General features: G+C 33.2%; 1 protein-coding gene across 1 annotated transcript; it reads left to right on the forward strand.

The window, feature by feature from the left end:
- The first annotated feature begins 101 nt into the window (after positions 1-101).
- On the forward strand, positions 102-15,533 carry LOC100377032 (cerebellar degeneration-related protein 2-like). The gene is made up of 4 exons (XM_002736271.4): positions 102-382; positions 6,528-6,640; positions 7,040-7,188; positions 10,113-15,533. The coding sequence occupies exons 1-4, from the start codon at positions 211-213 to the stop codon at positions 11,026-11,028; spliced, it is 1,350 nt and encodes a 449-aa protein (XP_002736317.2). The 5' UTR covers positions 102-210; the 3' UTR covers positions 11,029-15,533.
- The last annotated feature ends 2,234 nt before the right edge of the window (positions 15,534-17,767 follow it).

Below are 17,767 nucleotides of genomic sequence, written 5' to 3' on the forward strand. Positions count from 1 at the left end.
AGGAATAATATTGTTAATGGCCTCATATGTGAAGATCATCGAATCACAACAGAGTACCATGTATTCCTCTAGAAAATGTATTATGCCAGTACGTTGACCCTCATTGCCACGTAAGTTTTTGTCGCGGTCATCGATCAGCAGTTAATGTCATATGTTACCGGTAGCACCCCGACAATCGGCGGAATTGAATCGGCTAATCATTAATTCTCAATGTGGACTAGCCGACCGAATATTGACATAATGATGGTGCCCACTGAACAGCAGTTTGATGGATGTTCGCCGTCAGACTCGGAGCACGACGGCGATGAAGACGGTATTGTTCATCTGCACGACGATTCTGGTATTCTCAAATCGGGATGCGACGAGGAATGGTACAGCAACGGTAAGATTGTCGCCATATGGCACGAACAAACATTGGCACATGCTGTCGGTACTGTCAGGTCGAGGGTCGTGTTGACAATTGTGACGGAAGATGAAGCCGGTGATTTTTCGTGTGCTGTGTTTTGGGTCATTTTTGTCATTTGGCTGAAGAAAAAATCGACCAGACAATGATTTTAAATGCCAGCCAATGAATTGGGGTGGTGGGGTTGGTTAGGGTGGTTTGCTGTGGGCTGGTGTGGGGTTGTGTATGTTTGATCCCGACATCTACGCCATTTCCTGTATAATCAAACGACAAATCATTTGTTTTGATTTGACCAAATTGTTTTATCATTGGAAAATTTAACGTAAATGTCAACACTAAGCGCGTTTTTAGTGAAATCAAAATATGCATTCATTTTTTTTGTTTGTTTTGGCTGTGATTATACTGACGTGAACAATGAACTATTTACTGAGATAGCGTGCATAGATAACTGGTACTCTATGTACGTGGACTGCTGAAAACGCCATTCATGAAATATAATCAAATTAACTTTTTCTTTTTATTTAACAATAGCTTAATGTACAGTAACAATCATTCTGTCCTTGTGGTGCAGTCATTTGTTTATTGTCATATCAATATAATGGAGAGTTTCGGATTTTGATAACTTTTGTTGTGATATGAATGAATAATACGATGACAATGTGAACTACCAGTAGATAAAAGGTTGACATACACTTTATTTTTATTTTAATCCTAATTATTAACTCTGTGTGTGAAGCACACAAGCGAGGTAATTAGTTTAGTGTGTCTGTCTCTGTGCATGGAGCTAACAAAGAGAATGAACTGTCTTTAATCCTACATGAGTCTTTTGTTTTGAGCTAATTATTTTTATGCCAACATTAGCGTTTCATTCTGCTGATTCAGAAATGTGTTGAGGAGAGGGGACTTGTGGTGGAAATTGTTGAAGTGAACTCCTTTTTAATAAACATATACGGTATATCTTCTTTTTATTTTATCATTTCTGGTCCTTTGAGGAGCAAGTCAGTTAGAGTTTACAAAATCTTTGTTCCCACCATTTTCATCTTCTTGTTGTTCTTTAGACATGGTTGTTATGAATGCAAAACTACTAATTTGAATATTCATGTCTGTTAATTATAGGGTTCATATCTGTGCATATTAAGTAGCTTATTTGCATATTGTCACATCTAAAAACGAATTTTGATCAAAATTGCTATATGGTGCTGAACATCTGCTGGCTGATGATTCTAAACTCTAATGCTATTGCTCTTTCATTGACTGTTGGAATTTTAATTTCCTGGATATTTTATTTATAAAACAATAAGACACTTCACGATAGTCATCTTTTGCAGTCAGTGATATTCACAAATTCTATAGACATTTTATAACTGGTTTTGTGATTCCCACCACCAAATCCAAAATTGTTTACTTTTTAAGTTTTGATGATGTTAATAGGTGTATATATTTTTGTACATACATGTACACTCACAAAAATACCAACAACAACAAAAATTTATTATATAACATGGACACAAGAAAGCATTGTTTTCTCTTGCCATAGTTATGCAGGGGTTGCATTAGTGTTCGATAATGTGGAGTCCCTGGGACCCACCCCTTATAAAATGTGTGGGTCCCTTAAAAATATGTGGGGTCCCTGCCGCTACCGCACTTTATTTTTCTAAAATAGTTTTTTGCACGAACTATTACACAATAAACATAAACAGGCATTAATCACATTTATATTGTACTTTATTTACATGTTCATTCCAGCCTTTACATGTCAGCAATCTGCATTATTTACATGGTTTACTTCTATTTTTACTGTTATTAAAATGTAATGCTCCTTGTAAAAATTTTAAATCATTACTGGGTTTACCTTCAAGTTCTTCATAAGCCAAGATAAATGAGCTGGTGTCAGACTTAACTTAGACTTAATACGATTCTGACAAGAAAAGGCATTGCCACATGGAACCTGCCGGGGTGGCGATCTTGCAAATAACGAATCGATCCATGGCTTCTAGAAAAGTGATTATTTTTTTCCCAAAGTCACTTGTGTTATATAATTAAATAGTTCATTGTTTCGATTAATATTGCCCCCAGAAAACAATACACCCAAAATTTGTACATACTAGTACTCAGTAGTACCAGATTCTGCAGTAAATTCGCATCTGGGCAGTTATGGTTTTAAAAAAAATTAAATGGGACCAAGAAATCGGCGATTTTTCGGCAGATTTTATTTAATATTTGTTATTTAAATATTTTGCCGTCATTTTTCGTACATTTCAATCTTTCCTGACGCCTAAAATAGAGTTTAAGTTTTTATTCAATTTCAAGAGTACGTTTTTTGTGACTAGCGTGAGTTTCGGTTCGAGTTGTTGTCACTGTAAATTATGTTAAATTAGTCTTCAAACGCTTAGTTTATCTTTTGAAAACAACTATTTTTTGATTTGAAAAAAAAAATCATGCAGTTTTCCCGTAAAAATCCAAGCCAAATGATCGTACTACAACATCGGCAAATCTCTTCCGCGTTGTGTTAAATAACATTAACATATTTAAATGAGCTATGGTAATTTGAACACGTTGGCGTTATCCAGCATTTTTATTGGTTAATTGGAGATTTGACCTACTAGTATTAGGTCAACCATGCAAGACAAGGAACATGGCGGATACTCGACAGCATCGAGCGTTAATTTGCGACCGGAATTATTTGCTTACGACGAAACGAAGTTGAATTTTATTTGCATTTCATTACAATTCAACAAATTTGTTTTTTTTAAACGTTATTATAATCACTACTGAGTAATAATCAACAATTGTGAAACTCAGCATGACTGGATTGCGCAACCGTGATCATTTGTTGCTCTGCAGTTGTGATCGTTTTTACTTTGTTTAGAATATAATTTCGTTACCAATTAAATTAGGAAAATAAAGTTTATTTCACGTACCAGGTTCGTTAAAGTAATTTTTTGGAGAAAAATTACCCTGGGTGACATTGTAAGTTTTAGGCGGTTAAATTAGCAGGTCTCAGTATTGACTGTCTCGCCGTACTTCAGACGGGACTTCACACTTTCCATTGTGAAATGTAGATGCTAATAGGTGTTTTTGAAGACAATGGCACAGTGTTTTACGGGAATTTACAAGCTCTATGAACTTTGTATGCGGGACAATGGCATCGCAAACGCACACAATGCCTTTAGACCTATCATAATACGACCGAGACGTGTGCTCACCGGATGCGTCCCAGGGACTCACCAGTTGAAAAATTCATGCGTCCCACAGAAAAACTATGCTTCCCAGACGCGTAATTCCGCGTTAACGCAATCCCTGGTTATGCATTTTTCCTATCCCTGTAAGTTCATGCAAGGATCCCCTAGTAAATAAGTTCGTTCTAGGCTAGTACATATTGGGGTGTAGTAAATTTTGGGGTGTGAAGGACTATTTATAAAGGAGACGTTCCAATAAGAAATTTTTCGATTGACACATCAAAATCGATTATTGGAGTAGAGCATGTTCTTGATTCACCAAAAAACAACCTTGTTACGTTTCTAGACACACAATGAACTTGAAACAAAAAAAATGTTGATTCTGTCAACCTGCGTTTTTCAAAATTAAGTCTTATTGCACTTGCGTTTCCAAGTGAAAAAATGTTGAGGCCAAAAACGACTGATTTTTACCCAATCTTATATGAATTTTTGATAATATCATTAATTCAGTCCAGTGATATGTATTGCAATAAAGTAAAATATGTGCATCAATAGATGAATTCAAATTTGTAACTTTATTAGCTCCGCTAACGATTTTGCCATGAGAGTTTATCATATGAGTAATTCCATTGGTGTCAGTGTCAACTTTTTAGTCCCTGTTTGGAAGCAAACAGGGACTTATGGATTGACCTCTGTGTGTCTGTGCAGCCGTGCATCCCTGCATTTGTGTGCGTCTGGACCTATATTTTAGACATGCCTGGACCGTTACTTTCAAACTTCACACATACATCATACATAATATTATACATGTACTTATGCACCCTTTTTTGTTTCACGATCTGTTTCATGATGGCCGAATGGCGACCTTTTTTGAACTGAAAAATCATCAAAATCAAGCATTTATCGGCTGTTTACAGATAGATTTTGTTCAAACTTGTTACATACATTGGACATTATGGGACATTGATGCACGTCATTTTGTTTTTCAGATAAGATTCAAAATGTGGCCATTTTGTTTTAATGAATACAATTCTGGAGCCATATCTCTGACATGCTTTGAAACACAAATAATACAAATAATTGAAAAAAAAATTGATTGAGTGGTATGTATGGGACGAACTTAAAAACATTGAGATATGTTTTAAATAAATTAAATATAATAATTGCTTTCTTTCATCATGAGATATTAAAATATTCAATTTATTTTTAAATTTGTTCTAATATTATCTCAAGGCAATACATGTATTGTAATATGTATCAGAATATACAGTTGCTATTACATTGTACAATTTGAGTATTCAATAGAACACCCTTCAAGGACATTGACAAATACCCCCCCCCCCCCTCAATGTTATGAGCATGCATAGAAACCAATAAATTTTAACAAAAAATTAAATATCTCCCACAAAATTACATTATAAAATTTCAATAAGAATTGATTATTGTAATTATTTTTTCCAAGGCAGGTAAATTGTGTATATTTTAATCCCATAATAATTTCTCTTTGTTGACATCAGCAGACCTGATTAATGGCCAGAGGTTTTTGTATCAATCAGAGTCCAGAAGTTACTGACAGCCTTCTGTTAGCATTCACAATGAAAACAAGTTTGCCCTGTTTTATATCACACTTTGATATATAAATATTATTTGTGTTCTAAAGACATGGGCCATGCTTCAAAAAATGATCATTGCATTGAACTAAGAAAAATAATTTGAAAATGAGTTGATAATAATTTAAACAAGAAATTTACTTTTTGACCTTAGATTATTTGATCTCATTTAACCTCAGACAGCAATGTTAATGGTATTCTGTGGTGACAAAAATGTGCCTGTAGCTGTCACTCAATGTTTTTCTTTGGCCACATCATATTCAAAGTGTTTCTAAAAAAATGTAATTTAATATTTCAAGGATTATGATGAATATTCATGACCCGAACTGCATGTAGAAATTTTTATTACATAATATGTAAATATGTGTACTTAATATTTAGAAGTTAACTATATACATGTATATGTGTAGGTGAAATTACTATAAAATAACTAAATGACTAAACTCATTTTGAATATTTATACATAATACATGTATACATTTGTCAGATTTTTGTCACATTGAGGGGAAAGTCGTGATAAATAGAATGATGATTTGTAATGGCATTACCCGTAGTCTTCAGATATGTCAGGAAGGACAAACAGAGGTATCACAAATTCAATGACAAAAAGAGTAGTGGTCACCATGGCAACTGCTACTTAAAAGCTGTGCAATACATGATGAATTATTAGAACCATTTTGATTATGTCAAATTTTATACAGTTTGTAAAATAAAAAGACGAAGAAAACAAATTTTGAACCATTAAATAGATATTATCATTACCAGCCTGGCATATTTGAAATATAAAAATTTGTCTATATGCAAAATTATTAATAATTTAATGTTTCATTATGGAGCCATTATCATTACCTTATTTGCCATACCATATTTGAAATATAAACAATTTTCTATAGTCAAAATATTAATAATTTAGCCTGTTGACTTATTATACATGTACGAGTGATTGTCCGTCGTCTGGGTCAACTTTAGATTTTTTCGACTTCTTGAAAACAACAAGCCTTATTGCTTTGATACTTAGTTTAAAAGTACCTAGGTAGACCTCACTTAGATTTGTTCCTTTCAAGATGGTATCTTCAATTCTCTAACTTTGATGAATATTTTTGTCATTTTTGGTAAAAAGTGATATTTTTGACTTCTTGTTGAAAACCACAAGGCTGATTGCTTTGATATTATACATATAGGTACTACATGTGGACCTCTCTCAGTACAGTCTATGGTTGTTATACATGTACGTGTATAAAATGAAATATTAAAATACTCAACAAATGAAATAAATGGTCCATTATCTAACACCAAATACTTAACAATTACTGTGACTTATTGTACTTTTCACAGATTTACAGCTTGCAGCAGAGCTTGGCAAAACATTATTAGAGAGAAATCGGGAATTAGAAAGTCAACTTATACATGCCCAACATTTAAACGAGGAACATTCACTGCATATTATGGTTAGTACATGCTATGTGTTGAATTTGATATATTAGTATATGTTGATTTATGTGGTATGCTCTGAAACAGATGTTTTTACAATGACACACTGCTTATAGATGCAACAGAAGGCCTCGGCAGAGTTTATTTGTTGTAAACACAATTTGATAATTTGTTTACTAGTATATAATTGTGCTAGGTAATTAACTATTATATAATAATGCCATTTGAAAATTAGTTTCAAATTTGGCATCAAAATTTGTTGTGCCTTATAGCAATATAGTTTACTCTGGAACTTTGTCCATGGTAAACACTGAGTGTTTTTTTTTTCAATTGTGAAAGGATTAAATCGATTAAGTAATATTCAGTAATGATATGTATATTACAAACATGTGTCCATTTTCTGCATTAATCTGCAGCACCTAGAGAAGCAAGTTGCTCTCTTGAGAGAAGCTGCCGACAGTAAAGCCAAGTTATATGAACAACTGGATTATAATGTACAAGAAATGGAGAAAACAAGCATCAAACAAACACATGAATTGCGAACAAGCAAACAGAAGATAGAACGGTGATAATGGACAGATATTCAGATTTCCATGATTTTTTTACACTTTGTTTTTATTTTATGTTGTTTACAAAATTCAGATGAATACTTATGGAACTCCTTTTTATCTAAAAAATGGCTAAAAAAAACAACGTTTGAATCGTTTGACATTTGTTTTATCGTATCTGAAAACATTGTGACATATAGTGAAAAAATATGATATTATTAGATGAGTAATTCTTATTGTCACAAATTATTAGGAACTTCTTGGAATACTATTTATTTCTCATGAAATTATGTTTTTACGTGGATTCTTATGAAAATCTTCCAAAAATACCCAGTTTCTCTAAAACCATGATTTGTACAAAATATTGGGATAAAATTTTCAGCTAATTTAATGGATTGCAATACCAACAAATTACCTTCACCACCAGTTCGCTATAGATTGTTCTTGTTGTTCTCCAGCTTCCTTACAGAAAATGGCAGAATTTGACGGCTGTGTATTTGACTGGGCATTACTGAGACACAGCCCAATCATCTCATGTCATACCTCATTTGAAAGCTGATAAAATATTTGAGGACATTTATCCTACTACTCATTTATTAACTACTCATTCAAGAATGATATTTGGATTAAAACAATGCAGTATTGGTAAAAAAAAAAAATTATTATTCATAAACACTTGAATATTTTAAAGTTGAATTCAAGGCAGTATTGGTAAATAAATATAGAATGTTGCATGATATCATTTGAGAGTTTAATACATTTACAACCTTGGAGTACCAAGAGAGTTTATCCAGAGTGGCTTATTATGGGTGAAGAATTGCCAATTTGGTAAAAAAACATATTATGAATTCCTTTTTGAATTGAAAATTCAGTTAAAAAAAACATAACAAAATTACAAAAATCGGTTATTGCAAGAATAAATGGTTCTTGTACACAATAAATGGGGTAAAAAGTATGATTTCAGTTATATTGATAGACATTTATAGGATATGATTATTTTTCATACTAAAATCAGATTCAGGTTGAATATGATCAGTGAGAATGAAATATGGGTTGTCATTATAAAAGAAAATAAAAATACAAAATCATTTACATATCATAAGGGTGCTATTTTTTAAGGTGAAGAAAAGCAAGATTTGGGGAAAAAAGATTAAAATAATTAATTTTCAATTGTTAATTGAATAAATCAGACCAAAACAACAACAAGACAGGTCACTATAAAAAGACAGTGTTTTTATATTACCGGTATATACACATAATATTCTATCGTATGAGAAAATGGGTTAAAAAATGATTTTTCATCAATGTGCATTTTAGGAATGTTGGAAAAATATTGGCCTGCATACCATATATATTTGAATTCGGTAAAACAGTTGATTGATAAAAACAAACCAGTTGATTGTCCCGTAGGTCTGTACAGGTCGGTTCTGGCTCATTTACGGTAAATGTCATTGATGTTACTGAATATTCTAATCACAAAAATTGGTAAAAATAAAATCCTACTGTCCAAATCTCAAAAATGAAAGGTCAAATAAATATTACAAAAGCTGGCTGGTAGATTGGTACAGTTGATTCATCTCAATTCGATTCACCTCACAGGTTCGTCCCACAAATATATGGGTCCTATAGGTAGTCATATATCAGGTATATAGCAGCATTGTCAGTAACTAGTAAACACAGTTGGCCAAACCCGCAATAGAAATTGACAACTCCTTGCAAACCTACATACTTGTTATTGTAGAAGTTGGCATCATTGTACAAAAGATTGTAAGGCTGACCAAAGTCAATGAGACAAAAGTGTATTGGGACGAATGTGAATTGGAACGAATCAATTTAATTTTTTGTAGGACGAATGTACTCAGAAAATGTTCAGTAGATCACCCTGCCCTGGTTTCAGAAAACTGTCAACATTGGTAAAACGACCATCCTTGATTTTATTTTCATTGCAAAATTCATTATTTTAACCACCAACTTAATTAATGAGAGTAGGATTCAGGCTATTTTTGAATGTTGCTTAATTTTCAATTTTTAATGGCTATTATAAGTTCACATAATTTTCAACTCTATATTTTGAATACCCAATATGGTGGCCACTGAAAAACAAAGCATCTGCCAATGTGACAGTAAACATTTGCTGCAAAAATAACGCTGAAGCTGTTACAAACAAGATTTATTGCAATATTTGAAAAGCTCACAAAAATGACATTTTCAGACTGGTATACTGGTAAATCATAGCGACCTCTATCATACCTGGTTTACCAGAAGCTGGTGGTGATAATCTATTACCATCTTGCAATCATTGTGTTTTTTTACTTGACACAACACTGATAGCGTACATTGTCTGCTAATTTTTACATATGCAGAGCAAGTTGAGGGAATATGAGACAAATTCAATTTTTCACGAACTGAGCATATATGCAATGCATTCTGGGAATGCATTATAACAGAAAAATCTGATTTTTGACAATATTACAATTCAGGTCAATAACAATGTGAATTTTTCAGATATCAACAGCACCATAAATACATGTACCAATTTGAAAACAGATAAAAATGCAAATTTTGCCAATTTTCATGAAATTTTTTCTCTATTAGATAGAGGTGTGCCTGTGGTCATAAGAAGTAATTTTTTAATGATACAATAAATGAAATTTGTTTGTCCATATGTGCTTTTATTGAAGATGCGCTTCTAATAAAGCAAGTACGGTACTTGTTTCTAGAAAAATTGTCTAGCAAACCTAAATTCTTTGGGGTTAATAAATTTATTTCAGGTAAAAAAAAATCTCTGGTCATTTTACAGTCTGTTTTCACAGCAATTTTTCACCGAAAAAAATATTTTCATCTCAGAACCAAAAACATCGTTTTTTTTTTTGGGGGGGTATAGTAAAGCAAACACAGATGATAAAAAATATCAAATTTTGTAATGTGATTTTTCTTGTAGGCTGACGGAAATCATAGAAAGTCTAGAAAACAAGGTACAAGAACAGAATACATTATTAGAGGATATGAAAGTACATGAACGAGAACGAGCACGTGAACGTCGTAAAACGCAGAGTCTTCCACGAGAAGTCAATCTATCACAGTTGAGGAGATACTTCAGTACAAGTAATCTAGAAGAGACTGATGCTGTCAAAGATGAGATCAATAGACTCAAACACACTCTGCAATTTCTGAGATCGCGTCTAAATGCAGAAAAACGAAGATCTGATGAATTTGAAATTGAAATCTCTGTGTTGACGCAGGAAAATCAGTCTCTATATGAGCACATGAAGGAACTTGAGATCAAATCAGAAGAAAATTCTTTGGAATACGAGTTAGCCGCTGCATCACCGGGGGCCCAGAAAAGTCCCAGTTTATGCTCGTGTTGCTTGAAGAAGTTTAGTTTGATTCGGCAGAAAAGCCAGGATGAGGACTCTGATCTACCGGCTGACAGCAGTTTTGATGAGGATGGTGATACCTTTGAGTGGGACACTTTTTTTCTTTCTCATCCAATATCTGGCACAGCAGTGAAACAGGAGAGTTCTGAAATGTCACTTTTTGGGGAACTTGATGCACAGTATCATGATTTGAAAGAGAAATACAATGACCTGCTTGTTCACAGTAAGAGTACTGTAGATGGTGATGTTACTGCGAGTGTGGACACAAAGTGTGACAATGTATGCAATACCGCAGTACAGACAACACCGATGCTGGAAAAAAGGAGATCTTTGAGTTTTGAGTTTGCCAAAATGAAAGAAAAAGAGAGCGCTGCCAATGAGAAGTTGACTGAGAAATTTCAGCCTGAGTACAAGAAGCTGTTCAAAGAGATATTTGAAGTTCTGAGAAGATCTAAAAAGTTGCGAATTGAGAAGAAATGAGACAATCAATTCCATTGTGAATTTTGCCAAATTACCATGTCTGTTTTTGCCAAATACAAATATTGGTCTTTCTGAATTCTACCTGGGCGCAGGAAATGGTCTTTATTTATTCCATGATATAATCATATAAAAAAAATTCATTATAATCTTTTCACTGTTATTTATAAATAACAGATGGAAGTGTACCATATTTCCTTAACTATAAAACGGCAATCTGCTGCACACAACAAATAAAACCAAAATCACATGTTGTATTAATAGAACAAACGCGGTATTTTAAATGTTTATTCTGTATACACAATACAGGTCATTGCATTCTTTAATCAAATGAGTCACACAAAGTGTAGACAAATATCTACTACTAAATAATTATATGCTTGAGTAGCCATGACTACATTGTGATCAGGTTGTTCTTTGCATTGACCTAATTGATACAAACCTGTGCCAATATTTGAAGTTGTTGCTACTACCGGTAACATAAATTCCCGGAAACTGTTAGTGATGTACAACACAAAATAATTATTACTAGCCATGTTTAAACAAATTTGTCAGACCTTCACTTAAATTACAAAAAAACAAATAGGTTATTTTATTTACAAATTTTATTTACCTTGTCATGGTGCTTGTTTAACTCTGTAAGGGCTATTTTTGACATTTTTTTCAGGAAAGCAAAAACCAAAGTTGTTATTTCTATACAAAAGATTTCACCATATTATATAATTATTATTGACATAATATTTCAGTGGTTTTAGTTTCCATGGTTTCCATAACCTAATTTGCATTAAAGGTCAGATATCCTGGCACTTTTGTTTTGCTATGGTAATATTTTCTGATATTGTAAGTTTTTTTTACTTTGCCTGATCGTCATTAGATGAAAGGAAAGATATATGAGGGGTAAATGTCTTGTTGGCGTCTCCCGTGTAAACTTTTATCTTGTAGTTACAATAACTTAAACAGTTTTAATTCAATCTTTTCAATTTTTTATTACCCACAGTGCTCTTGGCTAAGTTCAATTTTGGTGTGCATTGTATGTATAAAATTTAAGATATGAAGTAAAAGAAAACATTTTTAATGAAGACTTTTATACTGATTATGAGAACCAGATCTGTCATTAGATAGTTGCAGTACAAATCTGCTAAACGCTTGCCAGTATTTTTCATGCATGTATTGTATTATTTAGGAATATTTATACAACTCGTGTTTTATAAGGAACCCTGAGACTAATATAGTACATGTAGTGCTAATATTAACATAAAAATTATTTAATGTTTTTTATATAATTACAGATGATATCTTTTTTGTTGAATTTTTGGTCAAAATAATACCATTATTTACACTGTTCTAATTTTTGCCCAACCCCTGCCTTTGTATAGTCTTTCTCTGGTTCGCTATTAACCTGTGGTTCACTATTAACAAACAAGTTTAATACTAGTTCTACAATTTTTTTTATTTCATTCAGTTTATAAATAAGACATTTATACAATGCTGATAATGAAAACCAGATGTTAGTATAAAACTCTCCAAGATCAGTGATCTGATACTAGATAATGCAGTGATCTGTTATTTTCTTTATGAAGTTTAAATAATCATTTTTGACCCCAAAAAAATTGTATTTTCCTTGCCAAAATTGATCGAGCATGCTTACTCTTGTTAAACCAAGTTTAATTTTGCATATATTTCATACCAAACGATAAGCAATGCTGGTAGAACCTCAAAAAACAAGATATGTTTTGTTTTTCCAGTCTTAACAAAGTTTCTTAAATTAGTGTTAAACTATAGGTTCATATTTTAATTTTAATTATTTTGCACTACAAAAAAAAAATGTTGTATCAAGTACATCATTATTTGGTAAATTATGTAAAAGTAATCAGTGTACCATTTATGGTTGGTGACATGTACGATATTGTTGAACTTTTAGCATTAGATAATTTGTATCATAAATAGTAATTATATATTCATGAATTGAATTATTATATTTCATTGCCAAATATTGTACAATACCATAGTGCTTACATCTAATATCAACACATTTTATATATATGGCTTTGAACTGAAATATTGACAGTACAATGTAACTGTTATTTAAGCAATAACCCTGTGGCTTGTGCAATATATCTTGTGATATACCTAGAAGATTTAGTAGGGGGTTAGACAGGCAAAGTCGGGACTTCTTTTTTGGTTTACAATAAAATATAATTGTCAATTTAGCCTTTTTAACGTGATCGCAAAAACTAGTGTGACTGCGAAAGAAAATCCTTACTGGACGCATCTACAGGCGACCCCCTGCGTTGGAGTGAAAACTGGAGCGAAATCACTCTGGTGATTATGCTAATTAAAAGATGTTGTCTAGCATTGACAACGAATCAAAGTGCAGCTGTATACGTCATCTCTTATCTATCTTAATGTACGTGACCTTTAACTTCTTAGGTCTCGACGATTTGGAAAGACTACATATACAATGGACATTTAAATCGAATTGTTTTCAGTAAACATGGATGAAAGTATCGCCGTTGCGCTTAAAAAAAGTAGCCATTTCTGCGATCGAATAGAATCAATCTTTAAAACGTCACGTTTACATTCACACACCCACTCGTGAATAAACAATGCATCATGAATAATTAATAGCAGTCAAATGCCCACAGATGCATCCAGTCGGGATTTCTCAGCAGTCAGCTTAGTTTTTGCTCTCACGCTAAAACAATAATTATATATTTCTTTTTGTAAAACAAAAAAAAAGTCTTGACTTTGCAAGTCTAGGGGTGGGTGTGTGTTATTGTAATTACGTAAGCGTTAGTTTCCTGAAGTTTTTAGTGATTAAAACAACAAATAAAACAAATCAGAAAAACATTCTGGAGTTAAATATAATGGGCCCTGGTACGAGCATTTGAGATGCAATGATGTGCTGATGACAGACTATTATACTACCTAGGGTAGACCATGGAACTATAAACTAGACTAAGCCCTGGTTTGTTAAGATAAAACATAAACAAACACACAATGTGATACCTTGCCACAAACTCACTTTATTTAAGTTTAATCCCATTTCTTCAAGATGTATAAATTATTCTGCATTGTTGCATTTTTAATACTTTATAACATTACCCTAAAGTTTTGATTAGATGAAGAGCAAAACACTAGAGAAAATTTGTGCATTTAGGTGTTGAGGGACTGTGGCTTAGCAGAGACCATATTTTTTTCCCTTGCAGTTTATAAATTTACCGTTTTTTTGTGTGTGGTAAAACAGTCATTTCTACCTTTTTTTTTTTGGAAACTCGTGAATATATTCCCCACCTGATACATATACTTATATGAACATAGATTGTACAAGTAAGATATTTCCTGGCTGCTGGCTTGGAGGGGACTGAGACAAGTAAACAAAGGCTTTAATGACAGCTTGCATAAATTAAAAAGGATATTGTCCAATCTGAATAATGCATTCATGGTACACTGGGATAATATAAATACACACACTGTAACAATATATATATATAACTAAATTTCTTATCTTAACGGCATTAATCTCACAATAGATGCATATTCACAGGAGGGGGGGGGGGGGTCATATATTTTTTTTTTAGCAGTTGAGCAGATTTTTATTGGATTTTCAATTCACTTAAATTGAAATTGTGATAATGTTTACAGTACCGGTATTCATAAATTTCCTGGTGATGCGGTGATTTTTTATAGTTTTAAGATTTACTACTAAGTGTAACCTCAATTTTTAACTGATTTAAAACCTAGTCAATAATTAATTCTTCTACAGTATTTATAAATTGTTTTTTGCATGGCATGGTAATTATGGTATATAGAATATGCTGTATTCCCATCGTAAAGAAGATATGACATTTATTTTTTAGGTTCTAGTACTGAATAAAGTTTTATAAAAACGGCTAAAATAAAAATGGTATGAATTTCAGAATTACTACTTGCTGCCTTGTAGTATACTTTAATATCCAAACAATTTCTGGAATTGCATCATGCTCACATTCCCATTGTAAGTGTAATATCTAAAAATCAAATTGTTGTGTGATTCACAGTTGTCTCTAGTCAGAAAGGTGTATTTTTTGTTCAAATGTATGTTGAGGAAGTAAGAATTCAAAATTATTGTATTTCTTTTCTTAGATACACAGATAAAAACAAATTATAAGGTATCGAAAAAAAGCAAATCTAGGATTTATTTGGATGAAAAAAAAATGTGATCAACGTGGGTTTCTTTGCCCTTGTAAATGGATGGGAAGTGTACACTATTGCACAAATGTTTGTCAAGCAATTATAGAGTCTGGGGACAAATTAGGACTAAAAATAGAGCTTTTGTTAATGTATTATTGAAACCATCTGCTGTGATTTCTTGTCACAAAAGAAAATGACATTTGCTTTGTGGGTTTCTTTTTTTTGTACTTTTCTTACTTTTAATATATTAAAGTATGTACCGGTATATTATATATTATTTTGGTTTCAGGGGAAGATGTGCTTGAACTGAAAATAAATTCTACTTTGTCATCAAAGGTAATGTCTTATGACTTATTTAGTTGGATAGTGATCTCTTTCAAATTTAATACCAAGGATTTTTACATCTCCCTTTGTATTGGACTGTTTACATGACATAAAGGAGCAATGAGACTGTTGACATGACATAAAGGAGCAATGAGACTGTTGACATGACATAAATGAGCAATGAGACTGTTGACATGACATAAAGGAGCAATTGGACTGTTGACATGACATAAATGAGCAATGGGACTGTTGACATGACATAAAGGAGCAATGGGACTGTTGACATGACATAAATGAGCAATGGGACTGTTGACATGACATAAAGGAGCAATGGAACTGTTGACATGACATAAATGAGCAATGGGACTGTTGACATGATATAAAGGAACAATGGGACTGTTGACATGACATAAAGGAGCAATGGGACTGTTTACATGACATAAAGGAGCAATTGACTGTTTACATGACATAAAGGAGCAATTGGACTGTTTACATGACATAAAGGAACAATTGGACTGTTTACATGACAAAGGAACAATGGGACTGTTGACATGACATAAAGGAACAATTGGACTGTTTACATGACAAAGGAACAATGGGACTGTTGACATGACAAATGAGCAATTGGACTGTTTACATGACATAAATGAGCAATTGGACTGTTGACATGATATAAAGGAACAATGGGACTGTTTACATGACATAAAGGAGCAATGGGACTGTTTACATGACATAAAGGAGCAATGGGACTGTTGACATGACAAAGGAACAATGGGACTGTTGACATGACATAAATGAGCAATGGGACTGTTGACATGACATAAAGGAGCAATGGGACTGTTGACATGACATAAATGAGCAATGGGACTGTTGACATGACATAAAGGAGCAATGGAACTGTTGACATGATATAAATGAGCAATGGGACTGTTGACATGATATAAAGGAACAATGGGACTGTTGACATGACATAAAGGAGCAATGGGACTGTTTACATGACATAAAGGAGCAATTGACTGTTTACATGACATAAAGGAACAATTGGACTGTTTACATGACAAAGGAACAATGGGACTGTTGACATGACAAATGAGCAATTGGACTGTTTACATGACATAAATGAGCAATTGGACTGTTTACATGACATAAATGAGCAATGGGACTGTTGACATGATATAAAGGAACAATGGGACTGTTTACATGACATAAAGGAGCAATGGGACTGTTTACATGACATAAAGGAGCAATGGGACTGTTTACATGACATAAAGGAGCAATTGGACTGTTTACATGACATAAAGGAGCAATTGGACTGTTTACATGACATAAATGAGCAATGGGACTGTTGACATGATATAAAGGAACAACGGGACTGTTGACATGACATAAAGGAGCAATGGGACTGTTGACATGACATAAATGAGCAATGGACTGTTGACATGACATAAATGAGCAATGGACTGTTGACACGACATAAATGAGCAATGGACTGTTGACACGACATAAAGGAACAACAGGACTGTTTACATGATATAAAGGAACAACGGGACTGTTGACATGACATAAATGAGCAATGGACTGTTTACATGACATAAATGAGCAATGGACTGTTTACATGACATAAAGGAGCAATTGGACTGTTTACATGACATAAATGAGCAATGGGACTGTTGACATGATATAAAGGAACAACGGGACTGTTGACATGACATAAAGGAGCAATTGGACTGTTTACATGACATAAAGGAGCAATTGGACTGTTTACATGACATAAAGGAGCAATGGGACTGTTTACATGACATAAAGGAGCAATGGGACTGTTTACATGACATAAAGGAGCAATTGGACTGTTTACATGACATAAATGAGCAATGGGACTGTTGACATGATATAAAGGAACAACGGGACTGTTGACATGACATAAAGGAGCAATGGGACTGTTGACATGACGTAAGGAGCAATGGGACTGTTGACATGACGTAAGGAGCAATGGGACTGTTTACATGACATAAAGTAGCAATGGGACTGTTGACATGACATAAAGGAGCAATGGGACTGTTGACATGACATAAAGGAGCAATGGGACTGTCGACATGACATAAAGGGGGAATGGGACTGTTGACATGACCAAGGGGGTCGGGTTAAAGTGCAGTTAATTCAATCCTTCATTCAACCACACATCCAGTGATTTATTTTATAAAAAAAATAATTATGTGCACAAAATGTTTGTGTAAAGGCAGTGCAT

The sequence above is a fragment of the Saccoglossus kowalevskii genome, chromosome 8 (assembly GCF_978046115.1).
Source record: "Saccoglossus kowalevskii chromosome 8, keSacKowa6.1, whole genome shotgun sequence".
Lineage (NCBI taxonomy): Eukaryota > Metazoa > Hemichordata > Enteropneusta > Harrimaniidae > Saccoglossus > Saccoglossus kowalevskii.